Genomic DNA, 24,338 nt, shown 5'->3' on the forward strand with positions numbered 1-24,338 from the left:
GAGCAAAACGTTGCGTGGCAGGACCACGTCAAAAGCCAAAATACGCGACAAATAACAAACGAGGCCCGGGACAGGCTCATACAAGAGTGCCGTTTCGTCACTGAAGGCTCCAATCCGAACAACGCCCAAAGCCATGGCCAAACAAACACCACTAGAAATCTGGCAATGGAATTGGAGGGGGTACCGCCAAAGACAGGGACTCCTAATGCAGTTTCTACTCACGCAAGACTCCACACCCGATATCATAGCTTTACAGGAAACTAACACGACACCGGCACTCAGGGGATATACGTGCTACGATACCGGACGCATGGCAACCTTGGTGAGCAAAAAGTTAGTAACCATAGCCCATGACCCGATTCCCAACACGAAAATTGAGCACTTAGTGACGGAAATTATTCCCAAAAAGAAGCACAAGGAAAAGAGTGTCTTTCTCGTAAACCTTTATAGCCCGCCTCGCCAGCGGGACACGAATTTTCATAAACTCTTTCTAGGGGCCAGCAAACTTGCTAAAAGCAACACGCTGCTAATTGTAGGTGACTTTAATGCTCGCGGACAGCAATGGGGATACCCCACAAATAATCAGAAAGGTATAGAGGTCGAAGATGCGGCGGAAGCGATCCAGTGTACCCTCTTAACAGACGAAACTCAACCCACGCGCCTTGGCAATTCTGTCTGCCAGGATACGTGTCCGGACTTAACTTTTGCCAAGGGGGCGAAACATGCAACGTGGGAGAATCTGCTGGAGAATTTAGGCAGTGACCATTATATCTTGAAGATCACGATAACAGCCACCAACATCAAGCGCAAGCTCGGCACGGCCAAGATCACCAACTGGCCGGCCTTCGGCAAGGCATGCACGGACCTGACAGGGGAAATTACTTCCATAGATGATTGGTGTCAACAACTCAAAGACATCCAGAAGCAGTCCACTCAGGAAGTGGATCGCACCGAGCAAACACCAGAGGTGGACCCCCGCCTCCTCAGGCTATGGGAGGCACGTCGAGGGCACACCAAGCGCTGGAAGAAGCAGCGCTTTAACAGGAAACTCAAGCTGAAGATTGCAGAAGTCACCAAGATAGCGGAGGAACACGCAGCCCAACTGGCCAGGCAGAGCTGGCAGCAGTTGAGTAGCTCGCTGGACGGCACCCTCAGCACGGCCAAAACGTGGCGTATACTCAAGACCCTCCTCGACCCTATCCAAACCAGGGCCGAAAGCGGAAAGCTATCCGCAGACTTATCCACACCTTCGAGGGTACGGAGAAGGAATTGTTAGATAAAGTAAAAAAGAAATGCTACGGAACGACCTTGCCTGCAGCATACCCGAAACCATACTTGGGAAGACCGAACACCCATCTGGACAGGCCGATCACCAGGGAAGAAGTGTTCGCTGCCATAAAGGTATGCACGCGCAACACGGTGGCGGGTGCAGACAAGATCCATAATTCACTAATACGCAACCTCAGCGACGGGGCAGTCGACCAATTGACAACCTTCCTCAACGCGCACTGGGCCGCAGGCACGGTTCCTGAAGAGTGGAAGCATGCAGAGGTCGTAAGGATCCCAAAACCGGGTAAGAAACTCCATATCAAAAACCTCCGACCTATCTCACTCACCTCCTGCCTAGGCAAGCTCTACGAGCTTGTCGTTACTCGGAGGCTCCAAAATTACATGGAGGATGAAGACCTCTACCCCCCCAGCATGTTCGGCTTCCGAGCTCACCTCGCCACCCAGGACGTCCTCATACAACTCAAAGAGGAAGTCCTCACCAATGTCCCGAGCGCTGGCGAGAACGCTGTCATGGCCCTTGATATTAAAGGGGCCTTTGACAACGTTAGCCACGCGGCTGTAATGGAAGGACTCGACAACCTCCACTGTGGCGAGAAGATTCACAGCTACGTGAAGGCCTTTCTCTCCAACCGAACTGCAAAGGTTGGGCTCGGAGACCTTCGCAGCGATAAATTCTCGACCCGCAACAAAGGCACACCTCAAGGGTCCGTCATCTCGCCACTACCTTTCAACGTGGCTATGATCGGACTCGCTAGACAACTTGAGAAGATCGAAGGCATACACCACGCCATGTACGCTGACGACTTCACGGTTTGGGTTACCTCCGGGTCGCTCGGCCAGAAAAAAGAACGACTGCAAGCAGCGGCTACCTGCGTAGAAGAATATGACTGTGCACGAGGTCTCATCTGCTCCACAGAAAAATCCGAACTCTTGCGAATTCACAAAGGGAAACACAAAGAAGGGACCCTCAATGTCTCCCTCGAAGGACAGCTACTTCCCGAACGAGACAAGATACGAGTCTTAGGTATGTGGCTTCCGAACAATCAGCGATGCGGCCATATGCTCGGACTTCTCAAGCAATCGACTACTCAGGTCGCCAGGATGATCAGGCGTGTGTCGCAGAAGCGGAGCGGTATGCGAGAGGGGGATACACTGCGCCTGGTTCAGAGCCTGATACTCAGCCGCGTAGGCTACGCCCTCCCGTATTTCAACCTCAACAAAGGAGAAATGGAAAGTGCAGATATCATCATCCGCAAAGCTTACAAGACAGCCCTGCAACTACCAATGAACACCTCTAACGCAAAACTACTAGCTCTTGGCATTCACAACACCTTCGAAGAGATCAAAGAAGCCCAACTGGTGACGCAGATAGCCAGGCTCCAGCAGACTCCTACGGGGCGCTCGCTTCTTAGGCGACTGGGGCTAGGTGCAGCTGCGGAAATCGAGAATCGTACTGCGAGCATACCGGACGCAAATCGCCAGACGCTAAAGGTTAGCTTCCTTCCCCGGAACATGGACCCCAATTTGCATGTGGCCCGTAGAGCAGCCCGGGCGAAGTATGTACAACTAAATATAGCTACAAGATGCACAACGGTATACACGGACGCGGCTCCGTATACAGGAAGCTCCCATAATAGCGCAGTGGCGGTAGCTATTGATTCCAACCTAAAGAAACTAGCTAGCGCCTCAGTCAGGGAATGCACGGTAACCGAAGGGGAGGAGCTGGCCGTTGCTCTTGCGGTGGTAGCCGGGTATCGAAGCAACACATCCCTTACCATTCTTACAGATTCTAGAGAAGCGTGCCGTAACTACATGAACGGCCGCCTAGGTCGCGCAGCGCTCAGGCTCCTCCAGAGCGCGACCCCATCAAAAGTCAAACACAACATCTACTGGGTGCCAGGACACATCAACATAGCGGGGAAGGAATGTGCCGATCAGGTAGCTCGAGGGTACACGAGCCGAGCTTCCTCCCAATCGGACGGTCTACCCGAGTGAATTGGCCCTACGTACTCAGATATTCTGAACTACTATAAGGGGGTACGGATCCGCTATCCGCCGCCTCATCGGGATCTAAACCAACAAGAGGCAGTGTACTGGCGAAGACTGCAGACAGGAACATTCCCTAACCTGCATATCCTAAGCAAAATTTACCCGTCACAATATCGGGACACCTGCCCATGGTGTGGTAGCACACCTTCGTTATATCACATCACGTGGCAATGCAGAAATAACGACAGCTTTCGTAAAGACCCGAGTGCGGAACAGTGGGAGAGCCGGCTCTCCAGCGGCGATTTGGATTGCACACTAGGTCTAATCCAGCACGCCCAGCGAGCAGCGAAGCTCAGCGGAGCCCTGGAATAGGGGCACTGACCCTGTGAGAAGGCGGAAGATGGAACTGTTCTGCTACTAGCACAAGACCCTCCTAGAGAAACTAACGTATTTCCTATCCTATCCTATCCTAGAAACAACCATGAAAAAGAAGATGACATTCGGCACGATTACAAATCAATAAAAGAGAGAAGACCCGAAAAAACGACCAAGGTGAAACAGAACACCATCTCTAGGCTGCGTAAAAAAAAAAAACGGTGAAAAAGCACCAGTTTACATAAATACAGGACCGTGCAGCGCAGACAGCCACGACAGAAACAATAAATATAATGTAAAAAAGCGCCAGGTATGGATAAAATGAACGTTTAACAAAAACAAAAAATTGCCACAAATTACATTACTTCCTAATGCGAAATTTGAGCGCACGTCATCAGCAGTTTCACCTTTTCGATACATTGAGGCAAAGATTTTGAACAAGACACTTATGAACAATTACAGAAAGCTTTTTTTTTTTAATTTTTCACATGTATTCCTTCATAAAACCTCCACCAACAGTTATTGGCTGTCATGAAGAAAGCTTTGTGGTAGGAGAAATGCAGAGAGCAATTGAGTTATCGGGAGGTTTCGGGAAGCAGCGCGTGGGCCCATAGGAACGCTTCGCAACGAACAGATAGCAGCAACTGACTGGTGTAGCTGACGCCGCTAGCGTGTAAAGAGAACGTGACTCCGTTTCGGCTTGGGATGTACGCATCGTGATGCTTTGATAGCGAGCCGGCATTTTAGCAACCGAGGAGCGCTCTCGCCACCACGCAGGAAGATGGGGGAGGAGGGTATAAGCAGCGGTGAACGGGGAAGCGCGCACAGCAATCAGATAACACGCGCGGTCGGCGCCACGCAGGAAGAGGGGGGCTGAACTGGGGGGCTGAAAGGGAGGCGGAGCTGGTTACGAGGCCGGCGCCGACGCAAAACTCAGGAACGAGTGCGAAAGAGTTGCGCTCTAAAAAAAGAACATGCGAACCTTTTTACAAGTGTTCAGCCTTTCCTAAATCCCTGTCACGTTAGCGCAGCTTTTTATTGCGTCATGCGGGTAGATTTCTAACATGCGGAACTTCAGCTGTCGCTTGGAAAAGAAAGGCTGCTGTTGAAGGCGCTTCAAGGTGCTTGTGCTTTCATCGATGCAGGCTTGTACGAGCAGTCACTCTGCCTTCATGACAACTTATGAGACCGGAAAGTTTTGCTACTTTGTTGACATGCATACTGAAAAGTTGGCGCGTCTTGTCTTAGTGTCTACACGCAAACTTTTCAGTATGCTTCATCATAACCTTGCGTTCAAAAGCAACTTTTGTAAGTCGACAAAGCTTCAGTGGTTTTGCGGTCACATTGTTCGACTTGAACTCCAGGCTGAAGCGCAGGTGGGCACTGAAGGCTTCTAGGTGGGCTGAGAGGCTGAAAAACTCGTTTTTCTGTGACAGCTTTAACCAAGGTTGACGGAAGAAGAAATTGTTCTTGACCAAAACGCTGCGTTCCCGTCACCTCAGTTTTTTGCAATTTCTGCCATAGCCAGAAGAGGCCGCTCCCTCTTTCACATGGACATGCGAGTGGAAGCCAATGGGACCCCTATGGAACGTGGTGCATCGGCAGCGGTCGCCCAGAGGAAGCGCCGTACTACTCAAAGGACACAAGCAGCCAGCCCCCGTGTTGCACTCGGCTGCTAGTAATGACTCTTCGACCGACGACGATGGGTTCGTACATGAGCTTAATAATAAAGCGAAGTGAAGACTGCGCAGACGAGAAGGTGGTGGTAGAAACAATTTATTGCCATCAGTAACAAATATTGGGGGCGAAGCCACCTGAATGGCACTTGTGTGCTCCCTCAATTACTACATGGGAGACACCCACATAAGGCAAAACGAAGTCCTTGAAGAGCAATCCTCCTCATAGCACTGGAAGTAATATTTCGTTGGTCTTGACTTGAGGTGCTCTTCATGAGAGACTCCCAGTAGGACTCTGCTAAGTTCCGTGATGGGGAAGAGGAAAGGTGGGGCATGTAAGAAGGATGTATAGGAAGTGTCCTGGTTTGCCACAGAGTCTGCATGATAAGGAAAACTGATCTGGGTATCGGGCATGTAGAAGTGTAGGGTATGGAGCCGTCCGAGTCTGCTAGCTTCGCCAGTGTATGGTCTGCGTACGGTGAGAGAGGGGGCAGGGTGGTGTATATTCCCTTCGTTTGTCCCGGTAGTACGAGAGAATATCGGGGAAGGAGAGCAGGCGCTCCTTGGCCTGTAGAGGGGGCTCCATTATTCTAGCCCGGAAAGTAAGATCTCGGGCTATGGAATTAACCTCCTCGTTGCCAGGAAGGCCAGCATATGCTGGCATCCAGATGAGGGTTATGAGGTACCGGGGCTGCCAGAAACGTAATATGCGAGCAGCGGTGCGGGATATATAGCCGTTGGCATAATTTAGAATCGCAGATTTGGAGTCGGAGGTAATTTTTGTGGCAGATATAGAGATGAGAGCAAGCGCAATGGCTGCCTCCTCTGCCTCTGTGGTGAAATTGGTGATTACATAGCTGGAAGTAAACCTCTTTGCTTGATTGTCGGCTACAGCCTGGACCGTACGGAAGCCTGACGTATATTCCGCTGCGTCCACGTAGACCACCTCTTTGTCGTCGCTATATTGTCTGTGAAGGGCGTGAGCCCTGGCTATTCTGCGGCCCAGGTCACGCTCAGGGTACATGTTTTAAGGGATGGGAGGTATGATGAGGTTGGAGCGGAGATTAGGAGAAAGGGGCACACCGTCAAAGGGGTGTGTAACTGGGCTAAGGTTTAAGTGGGTTAATAAAGTGCGGCCAGCCTCCGAGTTGGCTAGGCGGGATATTTGTGCCGTTAATGTAGCCTCTCTAAGTTCCTCGAAAGTGTTGGGTCGACCCGGTACTGCGCAGACGAGAAGACTCGTCCTCATCCAGCCCATCTACAGTCATCACCATCATCACTTCAATGCAGGAAGTTCAGAAGATCGTGCACGTGACTGGCGTCTGTAAAAATTCTATCGTGTGCCCTAGATGCTCTTTCACACAGCTGTAACATTTGCCGTGCGACTGTTCTGAAGCGCGCCAGCTGTCGTGGTCCTTATGATTCCTGCATAGGCCCCGCTTAAAGCGCGAGCGGGCAGTGCTGAAGCAAATGGTGCGTGATCACTCTACGCGCTGTTTGATTTTGGTGCTTGCGTGGCTCATCCCACCGCTGATGCAAGTTGTTACATGTGAGTCGCGGCCCCATCGATAGCGTTAGCCTGGCGGCTCCGTGGCTCGACGGACGGCATCAACGGTCCCAGCAAAGACGAGGGGTCTTCTTACAAAACAAACGTTTAACTCAACATCACGCAGGAACGGACAGAGAAGCGCGCCCGGAGAAAAAACACGCTCACACATCTGGTGTCTAGCGTCTACTCTGCGACATCTCCCAAGTAGTCTCTCTCGCAGCGGAGTCTGCCGCTGCTCTTTATACGCTTGTCAGTTCAGAGGGAAAGGGAGAAAATGCATGTCCGAACAAGATGAGATGCCTCAATCGCAGTGTCGTGACAATAGTATCCTCCACCTCCAGCAGACGGGCGAAAGCAACGCACTCTCCATCGAGCGCCAGGCTTGGCCAGCGTTTGCCCACACACGCACGCACACACACTAGGCACGTGTGACTTCGGCGTGCCGAGACACGCCGCCCGTGGGAGCAAGCGTTGTGTGGCCGACTGGACTCCGCTGAAATGGCCGAAACACTCGCTGCCTTGCCTGGTGCTGGGGTGTGGCCGCGTCGGTCGTCGCACATGTCAATGGCGAATTGTAACAGACTGCCCCGCCGAGAGAAAGAAATCCCAAAGGGCAGGGGACTGCATCCGCTGTCCGGAGGAATTTGGATGATGCTGCTAGCCGGAGTCGTCCGACTCTCCTTCTCTTGAGCCCAGTCAGCCTGACTTTCCTCGCACGTTCTGGTTCCCAAAGCATTCTGCAAAATGCCTTCGGGAGAGCTTTCCATCGCACCCACAAGCGTAACAACTACGTTGAAAACTCAACCGGTCAGCAAACAATCTTCACTACGTTATGCTAGACTCTTTCCCTGTTATACATCCCCTTACATTAAGGAGTAGTTCAGAAGCACTTGGAATGCATCCACCAATTTGAAAATTGCACTTTCAAAAACGTCACTTTCAAACAAAGATAACATAACACAATACTTTCAAAATCTCATGATCTAGTGTCTATTACAGTAAAGTGTCGCAGTCTAAAAAATAAAACGATAGAATTCGCTCCACGCCTCGAATCATCGAAGCCGCATGTTGTCTTTGGAACGGAATCTCGGCTGGACGATACAATCAATGAAACTCAGGTAAACAGGTAGACTGTATATTTTTAGATTTTCGAAAGGCACTTGGTTCTGTTTGTCATGCACTTCTGTTACACAGAATATTCCTTCTTAAATACCGACAACTATCTTAGCATGGATTCAAGCATACCTTTCTGAGAGAAAACAATGCGTGGTTCCGGACGGTGAGTGCTCATCAAGTGAGTGCGAATCTGGTATCCCTTTCATATCTTCCTGCACTTAGTGATCATTCAATAATTCACGCCACATTTCTCAAACACCTACCAAAACCTAAGAAAGTAACTAAAACACTCACTCTTTATGATAAAGGCGATTATCTAAACATTAACCGTGAACACGAAAATTTCTGTACTTCTTTTTTTATCGATTTTGAGCGAAGGTCCACCGAGACTAACTGGCTTCTTTTTAAGAATAAAATGAATAGTCTTGTAAAACAATACATCCCTACAATTACTGTAAGCGAGCGCGTTAATACCCCTTGGTTCAATAATACATTAAAGAGTCTTAATAACAAGAAGAAAAGACTCTTTCGAGCAGCCAGACGAAATAACAACACTAATACATGGCAGAAGTATTACGCAGCCGAAAAACAATTGAGCGCCCATGTTTTTAAAGCTAAGCAATCGTTTTTTAATACCAAGCTCCCTGAAATGCTACGCACAAACCCTCGTCAATTTTGGAGATGTATCAATCCTAACACTAGCAACCCAATAACACTTCATGATGATGATATGGCGACAATTGCGGAACACGATGTTGCTGAAGTATTAAATCTGACGTTTAGTTCTGTATTTACTCGTGAACCAGATGGGGACCTACCGGATTTTTCATCCTTTGGTTTTCCTGCTATGCCCGGTATATCATTCGAACCCCACGGCATTGTTAAATTAATTGATTCTTTGAAACTAACATCATCAGCAGGTATTGATGATATTAACGCAAAGGTACTAAAAAATACAAAACATATCACAAGTTTCCTGTTGTCTCCAATTGCTTTCATCAGGCATTGTACCGCACGACTGGAAAGTGGGTTAAGTCATTCAAGTGCCAAAAAAGGACCTTCATCTTCCCGTCATAATTACCGTCCTATATCCATTACTAGCGTCCCGTCTAAACTGATGGAACGTGTAATCTTTTCTCACGTCATGAAATTTCTTTTATCTGTTAATTTCTGTCACGCCAGCCAACATGGTTTTATAAAGGGCTTTTCTTGCGACACACAGTTAGCTCTATTTATTAATAACCTAAGCTCCAACCTTGATCACAACATTCTAGTGGACGCTCTCTTCTTAGATTTCGAAAAGGCATTTGACAAAGTTCCCCACCGGCGGCTTTCTTTGAAACTTTCGCGGCTTAATCTCAATTCCTTGCTACTTGACTGGCTTCGTAACTTTCTAACTAACCGGCAACAGTTTGTTCTCGCTAATAAATGCTCTTCTCACTCCTCTGTTATATCTGGGGTACCCGAGGGCACAGTCTTGGGGCCCCTACTTTTTCTTATCTATATAAACGACCTGCCAACTGACATATGCTCTAACATACGCCTATTTGTTGACGATTGTGTTGTGTACCATCCCATAATCACTCACAGTGATCGCCAACTTCTTCAATCTGACATTGATCGCATTTTAACTTGGTGCAGTAAATGACTCCTGTCTCTTAACGTGAAAAAGACTTCTTCACTTTCTTTTCACAGACGTCCCTCTGAACCAACATTTAAGTACCTAATAGCTAATTCAGAAATGGCAGCAGTAACCACATATAAATACCTTGGCCTTCACTTAACACATGATCTTAAGTGGACATACCACGTAACTCAAATTTCTAAAGATGCAAATCGAGTTCTGGGCCCAAACTAGAATATGCATGCGCTATTTGGGACAATAATCAACTTAATCTTTCTAACACGCTAGAAGCAATACAAAACCGCGCCGCTAGATTCATCTGCTCTGCATATTCTTACCATGAAAGCGTAACCAAACTAAAATGCAATGCTCATTTATAAAATTTAGCTAACCGGCGTAGCATCGCAAGACTATCTCTTTTACATAAATTCTATTATCATCTTTCGCACGAATCTGTTATCATCCCTGCATACCGCACCTCCAGCTGCACGAACCACGAAAAGACAACGCATCCTCTGCAAGCCCGCACATCTGCGCATCTATATTCGTTTTTCGTTCGCACTGCAAAAAGACTGGAATGACTTGCCTGCCGACGTCGTGCTCCATACAGACCCATCAATGTTCAGAGCATCACTCGAAGCAATATTATGCCCTGTAACCAACTCCCTCATGTAATACCCCTTCAATGGGGCCTTTGAGGTTGAAATAAATAATAAATAAATAAAAGTGTGTCTGGTGTCCCACAGGGGTCAGTTTTGGGCCCTCAACTTTTCTTGATTTATATCAACGACTTTACTGACCGTACCACCAGCTGTGTTGGATTGTACGCGGATGATTGCTGTATCTATCGCGAAATCACTAGTGCGGCGGACTGTCAACATTTACAGAACGACCTGGACTATTTCATTGTGGTGCCTATCCTGGAAGATGTCTCTTAGTTTATCCAAATGCAAAGTCGTTAGGTTTAAAACTAAAAAGTGGCCAATGCTTACCAGTTTTGTCATGGATGGAAACTGCCTGTCGGTCGCAAGAGAATACAAATATTTGGGGGTTGTATCCTCTGCCAATTTGTCATGTAATGCCCAAATACATAACATAACTCTAAAGGCTAGTCGAACGTTAAATTTTCTTAGACGAAACTTTAATCAGGCACCATCTAAGCTAAAATAAGCATTATTTCTTCGAAATGTACATCCCATTCTTGAGTACGCTTGCAGTACTTGGGACCCGTCCACCCAGTGCAACGTTGCAGAACTTCAACGCGTACAGGTGGTGGTGACAAACGAACACCGTATGTTCAGTGTGAATAATTACTATCGCATGACCTGACGAAGTCAAAAAAACGAAAATGACGTTTCGGTTTTTATACGGGGTCCTTGTTAACAATAGGGCTGTCATACAAGAAGGAAAACCTTATACACGCTTCAGCATCCTTCGTAATGGCAATTTTCCTTACATAAGATGAAGCGTGCCGTAATTCTTATTCAGCGAGTATATTACGATCTTTGGTTTTCCATGATCGACTTCACTTAACATTAAACTAGTTTGAAATACCTCTAGTTTTCTTGTTCCTAATGTATGTCGAGGATGCGGCGGATGATGTAGTTTACATATTTACCCACAGCAGTTATAAAGATCTGCCTCTAGGTATATATAGCAAGTATATTTCAAACAGGCTAACCGTTCAGCACCCATCCGTGAGTGAAAATAATATTCAATCGTAGCCATCATTACAAGTTGGAGTTCTTTCAATTGAATACTTTATGATCACTTTAGTTTTGTTTTCCAAATCATGATTTTGCACAGCTGATTACTATAATTTCAGATATAAATTTCAGAAAAAAAAACTAAGTTTTTGATGACCTCCACTGCAGCGAATGCAATATATGTATACTCACGGATTATTTGTGTATACCAACCTCCGCCTGAAAACTGATGCATTTGCTCCCTATGAGCAATAAACGGGCAAGCAACTCGCTTTTACACTTCAAGAGAATAGAAAGCAGAGACACAACAGTTTCTGCGAGGACCACAAACAGGCAGCACGAAGAAAGCGAACTCAGCCGCGGGGGCCGAGTAGAATCTTGATTAAAACGAATCACAGCGCATTTAAAGCTCGTCATTACCGCCGCTTCTCTGGCGCAATTGATCAACGCTAGCATATCTAAACGCCAAAACATTAGATCAAATGTACTCTATACGAACTTCCAATAAATTGCTAACAATTTCACTGGCAGTATATTCCCCTTTAGATTGATTACATCGTGTTTTCGAATCTAAACAACCGGAACACTAGCCAGGAGGTGACATCAAACGTTCGTGTATGGCAACGCTCGCACTATGTAATTACCTCGACCATCATTACTTCCTACTTTCAATAAATGTAGTGGTATTTAGGTTGTATTCAGAGACACTTCTGAGAAGCAATCACCGATGAACTCGACTACAGAAAACCAGTTAGAAGAAAGAATTTACGAAAACCTACCGCTGACAGATCGGATTTAGGCAGCTGAGACATGGCCTATCACAGAAAGGGCATTTAAGAAAGAAAACATCAGGTGCACTAAGAGTTAGATTCGTAAACAAGATACTTTGTTGGGCGAGTTGGTAAACATCCGTTCCTAATAAGAACTATACAAAAAGGAAAATAGTGGACAAGATAAAAGGAAGCTAAAGGGTAAACGCTAACTGACAACTCAGCCTCAGCCTTTATTCCAATGCCAAGAAAAAACAAATGTGGCGAAAACGAAGCCCTTTCGTGTGAAGCATCCCTACGTCCTTACGTTTTTTATTTCGCTTACTTGACATAAGGCATACTATGTAACACGTTTTCTACACGAAACTGGCGAAGGCTTTTGCTGTTAGTGTTGTCTGTTTTCCACTTTAAGAAATCCTAGTCACTCGTCGCTGACAGTCCTACTTCCCGGAGAATCCTTGTTCTTGACGCCCTCGTCCCTGCACAAATCCACAGCAGGTGGCGAACATCCACCTCTGCAGCCAGTGTTGAAGATTTCGGGCAGGTGGTTGGTCCTATGCATTGCGGGTCCCATCGATATATATGACCGACGGGGAATGGGCCGCCCCAGCGCTAATTCTTCTAAGGGACACCTCCTCCAGTCTACTTAAGTAATTAGTGAAAGAGTATGTGCACGGCGGGATGAGGTCCCGTGTACTTTTCCGCAAAGAGGATGCTAGAATGGGGAAAACAAAGCGAACATCAAAAGGTAGCTTAGTGGACGGTGCATTAGTGTTTGGAACTTGGTCTGTGAAGCTGTCAACGTTTCTCTGCTCAGTGCTCTCAGCATTATTTTGTGTCTAGTGTATCTGCGAGTGTACCTTTGTTTCCTTATTAGGTTCATAGATCTCCTGGGTTACACGTCGTGTCTTTGTCACTATTTTCATTTGTTTGCGGCGGCTAAGCAGTCTGTATAGATGTGGGTTCTGTTATGGACTCTACTTTATTTATAGCCTTCGTTGAATCGCTAATTGCATAAGGTTGGCTATACTAGCCGAAGAGGTCATACATGCGTCGCTCCATATCCACCTTTTACGCACCGGGCTGGCTACCCTGGGCTCATATGCTAGTGAAAAACTTACTCAAAAAGAAACCTCTTTGCTTGAAAGACTAAGAAAAGTCATGATGACGCATTTGACGTCTTTCGAAATAAAATAGGCTCTTCAGTAGACAAGAACAGGCCCCACTAATAACGGAATCCTGATAACCGGCCTTTGAAAGTCTTGTCACTTGCCGTTCAAAACTATTACCTATGCCGTGGTAGCAAGATTTCTTTAACACATTGAACAAACATGTGCTCAATGCGTCAGCAAGATCTCTCTTGCTCTTTCAAGCAAAGGGTTGTTTCTTTTTTTTAGGGACTTTTTGACTAGCATAAGACCCCCGGGATGTTTCACGAGAAAGGGCTTCGTTTTCATTAGATCTAATTTTTGTGGGCCTTCAGTCTCCGTGTGAGTTTGCGCTTTTCCTCTAGTTTTCTTTTACCTTGTCCAATGTTGTCCTGTTTGCGCTGTTTTTATTAAATTAGAAGCCACTGCTTAACAATTGTTTGGCAATTTTATTACTCTGGGCGGAGGTGCATCCGTTCTAAGTTTTGTTCATGACATTTCGTTCTTGCATGTACCATATGTAGGCAGCCGTTTTATCGTCTTTATGCATAATAAAATGATCTAAATCAACTAAAGCACGCTATGATCGAATGTATACTATAATTTTACACTTTCGCAATACAAGGACAAATTCAGTTCAGTTCAGTCGTTCAATCGTGCCCGATTCTTCGTGACCCCGACTCTTCGTGACCCTATGACGCCACGCTTTCCGGTCTCTCACTATCTTCCTAACATCACATACCTTAATCTGCAGTGCCCTCGATGATGCCATCTAACTACCGCGTTCGCTACCTACCCCTTCTTCGGTGACCCTCAACCTTTCCCAACATCAAATCTTTCTCCAGCGACTCCTCTCTTCTCACCAGATGACCAAAGTAGCTGAGCTTTAATTTTAGAATTTGACCCTCCAATGAGCAGCCAGGGTTTATGGTCGACACTGTCGACTGATTTGATCTTCTGGCAGTCCAAAGAACTCTCGAGAGTCTCCTCCAGCACCACAATTCAAACGCGTCAATTATTCGGCGGTCAGCCTTCTTCACAGTCCAACTCTCGCATCCATGCATCACGACTATATAGAAGGTAATAAAAGATACATAAAAAGTAATACCATTCCTTAAAAGTTTTAAATGTCTGGGTGTTACAAGGTTGGCGGGTATTCAAACATGCCTGAATTACCTCAACTTCGGTACATAATTGTGAACCTATTCAGTTTTTGGTTTAGCTATTCAGCACGTAGTCTGAAATGGTGGCCCAACTGAAAATCTAGTCGTCGTTTACAGCCGCAGATGTATACCAAACGTGCGTCCCCTATCAGTAAGCCACTGCCCATTGAGTACCATTCGTTTGTGCAGTCAAATTGTTTTAATTAGTAACATTACTTTTCGCTAGTAGTTGCATGGTAGCGCTTGCTGTTTGTACATCATCTAATACAGGCCTATTAGAACTCTAACGTCTCTTATTAGCCGCCCTTAAATAAACAGGCTAACATATCCTCCTCCTGAACATTGTTTCCCACTTCTCTCCGTTCTATTTGTTAGCCTTGGTGTTCTGCATATATCAGGCAAGCTTACCGGCTAGACAGCAGGGCTACAGCGTAGATACCTAGCATGGTATAAAGGGACCTAAGGACAGGAGTTTGTACAGAAAACCAATAATTTGCCTTTATACCCGCGCAGCTGTGATTCAGTTCAGTTCAGTCGTTGAGTCGTGCCCGACTCTTCGTAACCCTATGGACCATATCACGCCACGCTTTCCGGTCTCTCACTATATTCCTAACATAACTTCATCTGCAGCGCCTCGAGGATGCCATCTAACCATCGCGTTCACTGCCTACCCCTTCTTCGGTGACCCTCAACCTTTCCCAACATCAAATCTTTATCCAGCGGCTTCTCTCTTCTCATCAGATGACCGAAGTAGCTGAGCTTTAACTTCAAAATTTGACCCTCCAATGAGCAGTCACGGTTTATGGTCGACAATATCGACTGATTTGATCTTCTGGCAGTCCAAGGAACTCTCAAGAGTCTCCGCCAGCGCCACAATTCGGACGCGTCAGTTTTTCGGCGGTCAGTCTTCTTCACAGTTCAACTCTCGCACCCATACATCACAACTGGAAAGACCATAGCACGAGTTATACGGATCTCAGTCGGCAGACTAATGTATCTGTCTTTACTAGGCGGTCAAGGCTAGCCATGGCTCTCTTTCCCAGACGCAGGCGTCTCTTAATTTCATGGCTGCAGTCTCCTTCCGAGGTAATCTTGGAGCCCAAGAAGAGAAAATCTGTCACAGCTTCCACTTCTTGTCCATTGATGCTCCAGGACTTGATAGGGCGAGACGCCATGATCTTTGTCTTTTTAATGTTCAGTTTAAGCCCAAACTGCGCACTCTCTTCTTGTACGCGCATCAGAAGTCTCTTGAATTCCACTTTACTTTCTGCCATTAATGTGGTATCGTTCGCATATCTGAGGTTATTGATTTGTTTTCCAGCAATCTTCAATCCAGCTGAAGACTCGTCCAGACCGGCCTTCCTCATGATGCACTCAGCATATAGGTTAAATAGACAGGGCGACAGTATGCAGTCTTGTCTCACTCCTTTCTCAATTGGAAACCAATCTGACCATGCCCAGTTCTGACTGTGGCCTCTTGCCTTTCATACAGGTTCCTGAGGATACAGACGAGGTGAATTGGAACTCCCATTTCTTAGAGAGCTTGCCACAATCATGCTGTGATCTACGCAGGCAAACGCTTTCGCATAATCAATAAAGCAGAAGGAAATGGGTTCTTGAACTCTCTTGCTTTTTCCATTATGTGATTAGCCTTTTGCTAACATGCATATAGTTTCTGTAACAAACTTTATGGCTAAATACGGCGCAAAAAGAGATTGATAAATACTCCCAGATGCTATCACATCGTCGATTTTGCCTGTTCACTGCGTGTCAGCTGCAATCACCTGTGAGGCAGTGCAAGAAAGGCTTTGAAGTACCACAAATCAACAAAAAAAAATAGTGCCGACCCCTTGAAAATTTCGCACTACAAAAGCACACGATGGTAATCCTTACGCTTTTTTGTGCGAGACAGGTGTAGCGGTATATTACCAATCACCTGCAAAATGCACTACAGCCTCCATATGACCCCTAAATAAAGCCTGGTAAATTCAGCTGGCTTTTCACTGCTAACTTAACGACACTCATGAGCTAATCAGCCGCTTTCGATTACTTACATGTTCTGCGACCACGTCATCAATCTCTCGGCGAACCCTTGCTTGGACGTCTGGGTACTTTGCGAGGACATAGGCCAAGTAACTCAGGCCGGTTGCAATTGTTTCGTGCCTAAGTTGAAGTAGGACAGAAGTATATTTCCTTTTTACAACGAAATCAGATTTATGGATTCACCACAGTCATCGTGTCTTACGAGCTTCTACAAAATAGTTATTTCCTAAAGCTACCCTTTCAGTAAGCCACTTTGAATATAAATGGTAATGACTCTGTTCTGTTTCCATGACTCTGTCTCCATTCGCTGGCTTTCACAAAAAAAAATAGGTGCTTCGGGTTGTGGAAATTGGCGAAAAAACTCTTTAACGTACAGGCCTCATTGAATATCTGGGAATACAACGGAGTCTATGACTACAGAAACAAGGGACATATGCTGGCAGCAAAACTGAGCCGAGTGATTTGAAAACTAATGTTAAATGTTTTCATCTCCTGTTCTCAGCGATTAGCGATGTGACCAACAGGGATAAAAAAATGTTAGTATAGCACCTGTATTCAACTGAAGAACGCGATGAGTTCTCTGCCTCTTATGCGACGTGCAGTGAAAATTATGAATGTGCCATCCACCGACGCGCATGAATTCTGTCAAATCAATATTCTGGGGTACTGAAACAATTTTAATTACTGTCTGAAAAAAGTAAATATTGTTGATAGCTATCACCGGTACGAGCCACCGTTTTTGCCGTAATACGGGCTTTCACTGACAGTGTTACTGGCCGCTGAGATTCCTGCTTTTCGGAAAGCTTTAGAAGAGATAAGTAGAAAGCTTCGATGAACCATTCAAAAAAACACTCAACGCTGAAACGTAATAGTACGTCTGTGGTAATCTGAGCGAAACTATATCTCTGTGAATCAAAACTTGCGAGCCGGAATGAAACGGAGGACAGGACCACCTAGGAATCTTAATGTGCACTGAGATTGCAAAGCACGTGAACGCCTTTGCGTTTCGCCTCCAACAAAACGCGGCCGGCGGGCCAGAGTTCGGTCCCTGACATCTGTGTTCAGTGCCTGAGCGTTTTAACTACTGAACCACCGCGGCAGGTTGAATTGTTTTTGTGCTCTTGGTAGTTTAGTGCCTAATTCATTTAAATGTCGCTCAATGAGGTCTGCAGCCGCACTGAGCACACTGCGGCGCCTTCCGGCCTAGGGTTCAAACTAACCTCTCTGGCAACATTACCCTTTCTCAACCTATGAGTATAAAACACTGTTGTCTTGAAAGTATTTTAGTATTGTTATCCTGTTCACTGGAAGCAGGTTATAGATAACAAAATGCAATCTCAGAGATTTAACGACGCACTTGTAAATAGGAATAAACATTTGGTCATTCCTAGCTTTTATTAATCAGAACAAAATGAAATTGTGTTTTATGTATTCGGGATAGCAATGCAATAAAATACTTCGAATGCATTTCAGCATCTATTCATTGATTATATCACTAAACATTATACGGGGTTATTTGAAGTAAAACATTTCAACTGGGCTAAACTTATTCTTTGGACTGTTACTTTCTAAAATGATTGAAAAATCATTCAACCGTGTAAAAATCAGCAAACAACTCCAATATAAAATGTACCTTTGTTGTCCGTAGGGTGTCTGGCAGGTTACTCTTCCTGAGATCTGCCGTCAATAGTCTAAATAAAGCTGCATATTTTCAACTACACTCTCCCAGAATCAAACCTCCGGCACTATTTTCACTGTATTTCGCAAGAGAAAGCCTTGCACTGTGGAATTTACGCAGCAATACCATTAATTCTAAGACACACAATTAAAACATTTGAGAATAAATTGTGGCATAGATTGGGAACCAAAATACGCATGTTCCAACGCACCAGGAACTGATTTCCGGAAACGACAGCAAAGCGCGGCCCAAGAGAATTTTTATTATTGAAGGGAAAAAAGTCAGTTCTGACGGAGTTTTCTATTTTGGCGCTTCTTGTGCAGCGCCGGAGAAGTAATGACTGTGCATGCATCCTTTCTTGTCCGGGTCATAAGCTGTGCAAACACTGAGATAAATATCGCCACTCAGAGCCAAGTCACGCAACGGAAAGCATGTGGGAAATGCCTTGGGTGCAATCAGCCAATATTGGCAATATTTGAGCCGTTACAAATGATGGAGCAGATAAGCATCAAATTGTTGTCCATAGTGCAGTTTGAATGCGACAGCGTCAGTTTCTCAAAGTGTAGCTCACAATGGTATTATGTAATTATGTTTTGGTTTTTACGGTGGTACACCATGATATAAAATTCATGGCACTATACTTCCTGCCTGAAAGATGCACATTTGATATCAGGCATGCCGTTGTAGGTGGCACAGAATGTTGAGTCTACCTTTAATAATGTGCTCTGGCAAATTAGTGTACACTAGTTTTTTGTCAGTACGCCTGCACATGTTGGACTTTATTGCAAGACATGCTGTTTAGCAGTAGCAAGCTTTAGCCACTTCGCAGCAACACTTCTCTCTGAAGGAAATTATTGACAACATATGCGCTTCAGCTGCTGGAAACAGAATCATTTTAGAGTACGTTTCATTTGGAATTGGAGCCGAGATAATGCGGTTTACACAACCGTGTCTAATTAAAAGCAGGTTTTTTTATTCGACGACAGTCTCATAAACTAACCCTTTGCTATATATTATTTGAAGCTTAAAGCAAATGTTGTTGCGTGGACCTCCCTCAAAAAACAGCCGGCTTAATAATTTCTTCGAAGTACCATTTAGACTCCTCTATTATGGGCCTTAAAAAAGCTGCAAAATGCGAATTCCACAAGGAATTCACATCCCAGTCCCATGACCTGTTTTATTAAAGTAATTAGATTTTTCTATGCCGTGCCTTCCGAAATATACTGACGTGCAAATGTGTATTTCGCGGCCTTTAGTATCATGCCTGTAAATGAAGCTGTGCATTTAGTATCCTGGAGAAAACACTTTACCAAGCTATTCTTGAAAACATCAGCTTCAGTAGAAATAAATCTCTTTATTTAAGTCGAAGAATTCATTTGTGAACCCTTCATTTACAAAAAAAAAACAGCCAAAGAAAAATACTCCATACCAGGTGTCGAAACTTTAACAGCCGTCATTTTTTCTCGCCTAAGACACTGACCTGTTTAAATCTTCTGTAATTTAGATGTGCGTTTAGCTGCATAATGTTTGTGTGCCCAACGGTTAGTGGTTCTCATGTCTAAATGCATTAAATCTTACCCTGCAATGAAAAGCGTGGCCGCGCTGGTGGTCAATTCTTCGAAGCTTAGCGCTCTTCGGTTTTCTTTTCCTTCTGGAAATTATAATAGTATGATAAGCACTATATACGCCAGTCAGATATACAAACAGCAGGAAAGACATCACTGTACATGGTGTCATAGTACACTGACTCTCGAGTTATTTTGTTGGAATGTTATTTCAATTTGAGGAATCAGACATGAAATATGTATTGGGGAATAGAGAAGGTTATCTGCGCTATGTACGCTGTATTTCCTTTCACGAGAAAGCTAGTTCCTGAATAGAAAAAATCTGAAAACAAATATTTACTCTGCAAAAAAGCTTTTTCCAAAGAGACAGAATATATCTCATAACTGCGTCTGAACATAATATTCTAAATAGGGTACTTTTCTTGAACTAGTCAAGTAAGTTATGCAGAACAGAGACACAACTTGTTTTAGATGACGTGTGCATTTAGTAGTAAGCCTATTACTTGCCTCTAATTAGGTTGCCGTAACGCATTATTTTTTTACAATAACCTCAATCACCGAAGCATTGCAGAGGGGAGTGGAGTAGAGTGGGCATACAAATTAAATGAATACGCGGTGAAAACTGCTAAAATAGTCACATTTTATACAGAGCCCTTCATATAAATCAGCATTAAAAACCAACTGACAATATTGGTTTATTGAAAAATAGCAAACCAATAAAAAGACGCAATGTAAGCAACGATTGCCTAAAAATGAAACACTAAATAATGCTGACAGGTCCAACAGACTATTCAACACGTATTAACGACAATATGGTACAAAGTCAATGGAAAAATAGCAAAAACAGGATATCAACTACTTAAACAGATCGCTTTATGACCTAGCAGAACTCGTAAACGAGACGTAAACGTGATCACTTTGGTTCAAATTATAAACACACCGAGAATAAGGCGCTTAACCAACTAATGCCCGACACCGGCAATCACAAAAGCGGATAAAGCTTTTCTGTAAAGGGCGTAATAATTGCTGCATGCATGCGCATCGGTTGCAGTCCTGAGCAAGATATGAATCAATCAGAGAGAATAGTTGACAAATGTCACAAAGTAATCGCGGCAACTGTACATAAGGTCTAAAATAGAAACACTTTCTTTTAGTTCTCTATAAGCGCGTACCTAGAAAGAACAGCCTTTATGCTGTCTGAAATTTGAGGCGCCTCAGAGTGATAAAAGCTCGTTAGTGCACAGAATAATCGGCCACTGATCCCGCTTGCGAAAGAAGGGAATAATTGGAAACTTTATTGCGATCATTAGCAAATGTCCCAGAAAATCGCTAAGATTTCTACTCCCCAAAATGAAGGAGCTGCGGCTATTGCAGCTGATCAAGTGGCCCATGATTCCAATTCAGAGACTGACTATATTAAGGCTGGTCGCCACGGTTTAGTAAAAATCTATTGGATATTTATTCTGGAAACTCGAATAGATGAATCATACGGGGCAGCTAAATGGGAATTTTACACTTTTTTGCCTTAAATGTTTTCTATTCGTCTTTGGGAAAGGGCAGAAGCAAACTTTCAGGTTTAAGTGATTTTGCTGCTGAAACTACAAACTTTCAGGGCGATATTGAGTCAAAGCATGAGATGGATAACAAATCTTGAATAATATTTGCTCTGTCTCACATAGGGCCGCATGGAGAGTATTTCTTCATCCTACCTAATTGCATGGACGGAAACGGAAACAAGCATAAGTGTACTGGCATAGGATGTATGATCTTGCTTTGCAATAGAAAATGAAGTTATTCTTAACTAATATAAAACGAAGTTGAAAATTCATATGCACATTTTTCTGGTGTATTAGAAATATTGTATACATTATGTATGCTCAGCTCATATGCGTGCTGTCCTATTATTTTTTGTATAAGAAAAAATCGAAATCGTACCGCTTGCCTCTCTACCGTTCCTGATGCACTTTTTCTCTTCGACGTACTCCGCATCCAGAAGGTTTTGCAGAATATCCGGTTTGCGAAACTAGGCGAAAAAATGACAGATGCAAAGGAAACAAAAAACAACGTGTATTTTTATTCAATTTAGAGGCACGCGTAAAGCATTTGGGGTCGTAAATCTCCTGTGGTAAAAGGTTTTTCGCCACATCGGTAACCAAATGTACTTGCGCTTTACCATTCAGCGCGAAGATTGTTTTCCCCGGCCCTAAAGTAAATGCTCGTCGTGTTTGAGCCAGGCAAAAAAGAATTTATTGGCGCCATTTGCAAAATGTCTGATGTAAAGTCTGATGTAAAGGGAATAATAAGGTGTCATATTGCTGTTTCAGAGTGTCAGTTTTATTGAGATGCATTTTGCCGCGCCCATCGTGGTTAGACAAGGATTAAGGTCAGAACTTTGAAGGTTCACGAAACAATAATGCGTTTTGTGAATGTCCACGTTCATCAGCTATCGTGCTTCTATACTCGTCGTCGACCGGTGTGAAATTTGGAACCGCACATACTCTAGGGGCCATTTTGGAGCAATAAATTATAATAAGCTGAAGTTAAATTGGTTCACAGGAAGGGAAAGGCGCAGTAACTGTCACACTTGCTCTGTGGACACCCGAACCGCGCCGTAAGGGAAGGGAGGAAGGTGGGAATGAAAGTGGAAAGAGAGAAAGAGGAGCCGTAGTGGAGGGCTACGGAGTAATTTCGACCACCTGGGGATCTTTAAGCTGAACACCTCTATTTCGCGGTGATCCGGAGCCCTCCTCCACGGCATCTTTTTCTGTCTTTTTTTACTCCCACCTTTCTCATTAACCTAAAGCTTGGTTAAGGTGTCCGCGGAGAATCGTGATACATAGTGCGCCTTTTCTTTCCAGTAAGCTAATTTGAAACTCCGCTGTTGCCTGCTGTACTGCGTCTGTTTCTATATGCTATGTGGTGCGGCGTTCGAGGAAGCGCCATATGAAAGGCGCCGCACGGACGACTGGATCGGACGCCCGGTGGGGTCAGCTTCGTATACGCGTCAATCACCTGGTGATACTATAAAGTCACAAGGTAGGTGATGCCGTAACAGTCACAGTGATATCTGTCACAAACACTGTCACTATCACCAACTGCCACTAAGCATCTTTATCGGTAACTATCTACTGCTACCAAGCGGAGACGGTTTCTATGAAAACTGCGCTGGCCTGACACTAGACTGAAACTAAAATACGATTCCCACGTGCCCGGCATGGCGAAGTCAGGATGATTGACCGCTTTAGTGCGACCAAATCGAAGATGGTATATGAGCCATTAAAGGTTTTCGCCTTAATAAAAGCACCTCGTGTCTCTGGAACTTAATCTCCAGCGTCCGCATATAAGGCCGTTGGATTCGCCATGAAAACCAGCAAGGCATCAATTAACGATAAACTTCGGTTACACGTGATGCCGTCTTAATAACACCAATTTAGAGTGGCGCTTTAACGCCTCAGATTATACTAACTATACTCTACATAAATTATATATCTAATATAAAAGCACTACGCGATTGTATAATGTATTGTATAGGCATATCTTGAGGTGATATTTCAGGAGTTTCCCTCTAGTTCATGGGTAGGTGCACGAGCGATGCGTGGCTGGATCAGTAGTACGTTCAATACCCATCTCACATGTTGTTCGTAGATTGTAGGGACAATTAAGGCAATTTATTCTATTCGTTACTGCAATGCGAAAGACGCTTTTCCTAACATATCGTTCTCCTTTCGCAATACCCAATATTCTGAAATCACGTAATAGGTTCAGCTATAAGCTGGCTCTTTGCCCAGCATAGCCAAAATCGCTGATTATATAGCTGCAAAGAAATTATATACAACACCCGCAAGTAGCCACAAGATCGTTGCACTCACCGAAGGATTCATTCGCCTCATTTCAATAACTTTCGCTACTTGCTTCGTCATCTTGTCAATGTCAGCCATAATGAGTGAAAGCCAGCTCAATGGTTTCATCAGTGAACCAAAGCATGTTGTACATTCTAAACGAAAAGCCAGAAATGTTGCCAAATATAGCTCAAGTACACTCAATGGCACATTGTAAATGATGATTAATTTGTAAGACTAACGCTGTCCGCTTATATTGTTTTATTCTTTATTACAAGACATTTTGATATCGTGTGAAAACAAAGCAGTGCAGCCGTCTCGAAAAAGGTAGCTATCCCGTAAAAGGCTACAAATCATCATACGACTTAAGGCTAAACTTGTTAAGGGACTAAACGGATCTGTACTCCATCATAAGGCGCCGTACTGTGCGGTATCTTGCCCTGGTCATTTTTACTTGCCTATTAAATTGCTGTTAATCAAGACGCATGTAAACACATCTGTCCTTTACAACTAAACTGTTGCTTAACAAACACAGACATAAGCACAGAAGCTGACACGACTAAACTAGATTAAATATTGTCACAAAACGATAATAGTAAATGTTCTGGAAGGCAGCGGGATATTATTTAGACATTGAAGGGGGCACATAAACTCCACCTCATTTTTATGGCACGAGAGAGACAGTGGCACGCTCGGATGCTTCCGTACTAATAAAGCGAGCAAAGGTACAAACTTCATATTACAAAAGCTGCTTTCCCACTCAAAGCGGTGAGGCAGGAAGGCACGTTCCTGCAAGCCGCTTGCTAT

General features: G+C 44.6%; 1 protein-coding gene across 1 annotated transcript in view; it reads right to left on the reverse strand.

Annotated features, from left to right (window-relative positions):
- Positions 1 to 24,338, reverse strand: part of LOC146209785 (thromboxane-A synthase-like) — a 130,562-nt gene that overhangs the window by 62,967 nt on the left and 43,257 nt on the right. The window contains exons 7-11 of the mRNA XM_084581142.1: positions 23,562 to 23,686; positions 21,643 to 21,715; positions 19,706 to 19,778; positions 16,461 to 16,569; positions 11,539 to 11,544 (exon numbers count right to left, since the gene is read on the reverse strand). Coding sequence (XP_084437268.1) covers positions 11,539 to 11,544; positions 16,461 to 16,569; positions 19,706 to 19,778; positions 21,643 to 21,715; positions 23,562 to 23,686 — 386 coding nt within the window. The remainder of the gene's footprint in view (positions 1 to 11,538; positions 11,545 to 16,460; positions 16,570 to 19,705; positions 19,779 to 21,642; positions 21,716 to 23,561; positions 23,687 to 24,338) is intronic.

This window comes from Amblyomma maculatum, chromosome 1, assembly GCF_055883805.1.
Source record: "Amblyomma maculatum isolate TAMU_Amacu chromosome 1, ASM5588380v1, whole genome shotgun sequence".
Lineage (NCBI taxonomy): Eukaryota > Metazoa > Arthropoda > Arachnida > Ixodida > Ixodidae > Amblyomma > Amblyomma maculatum.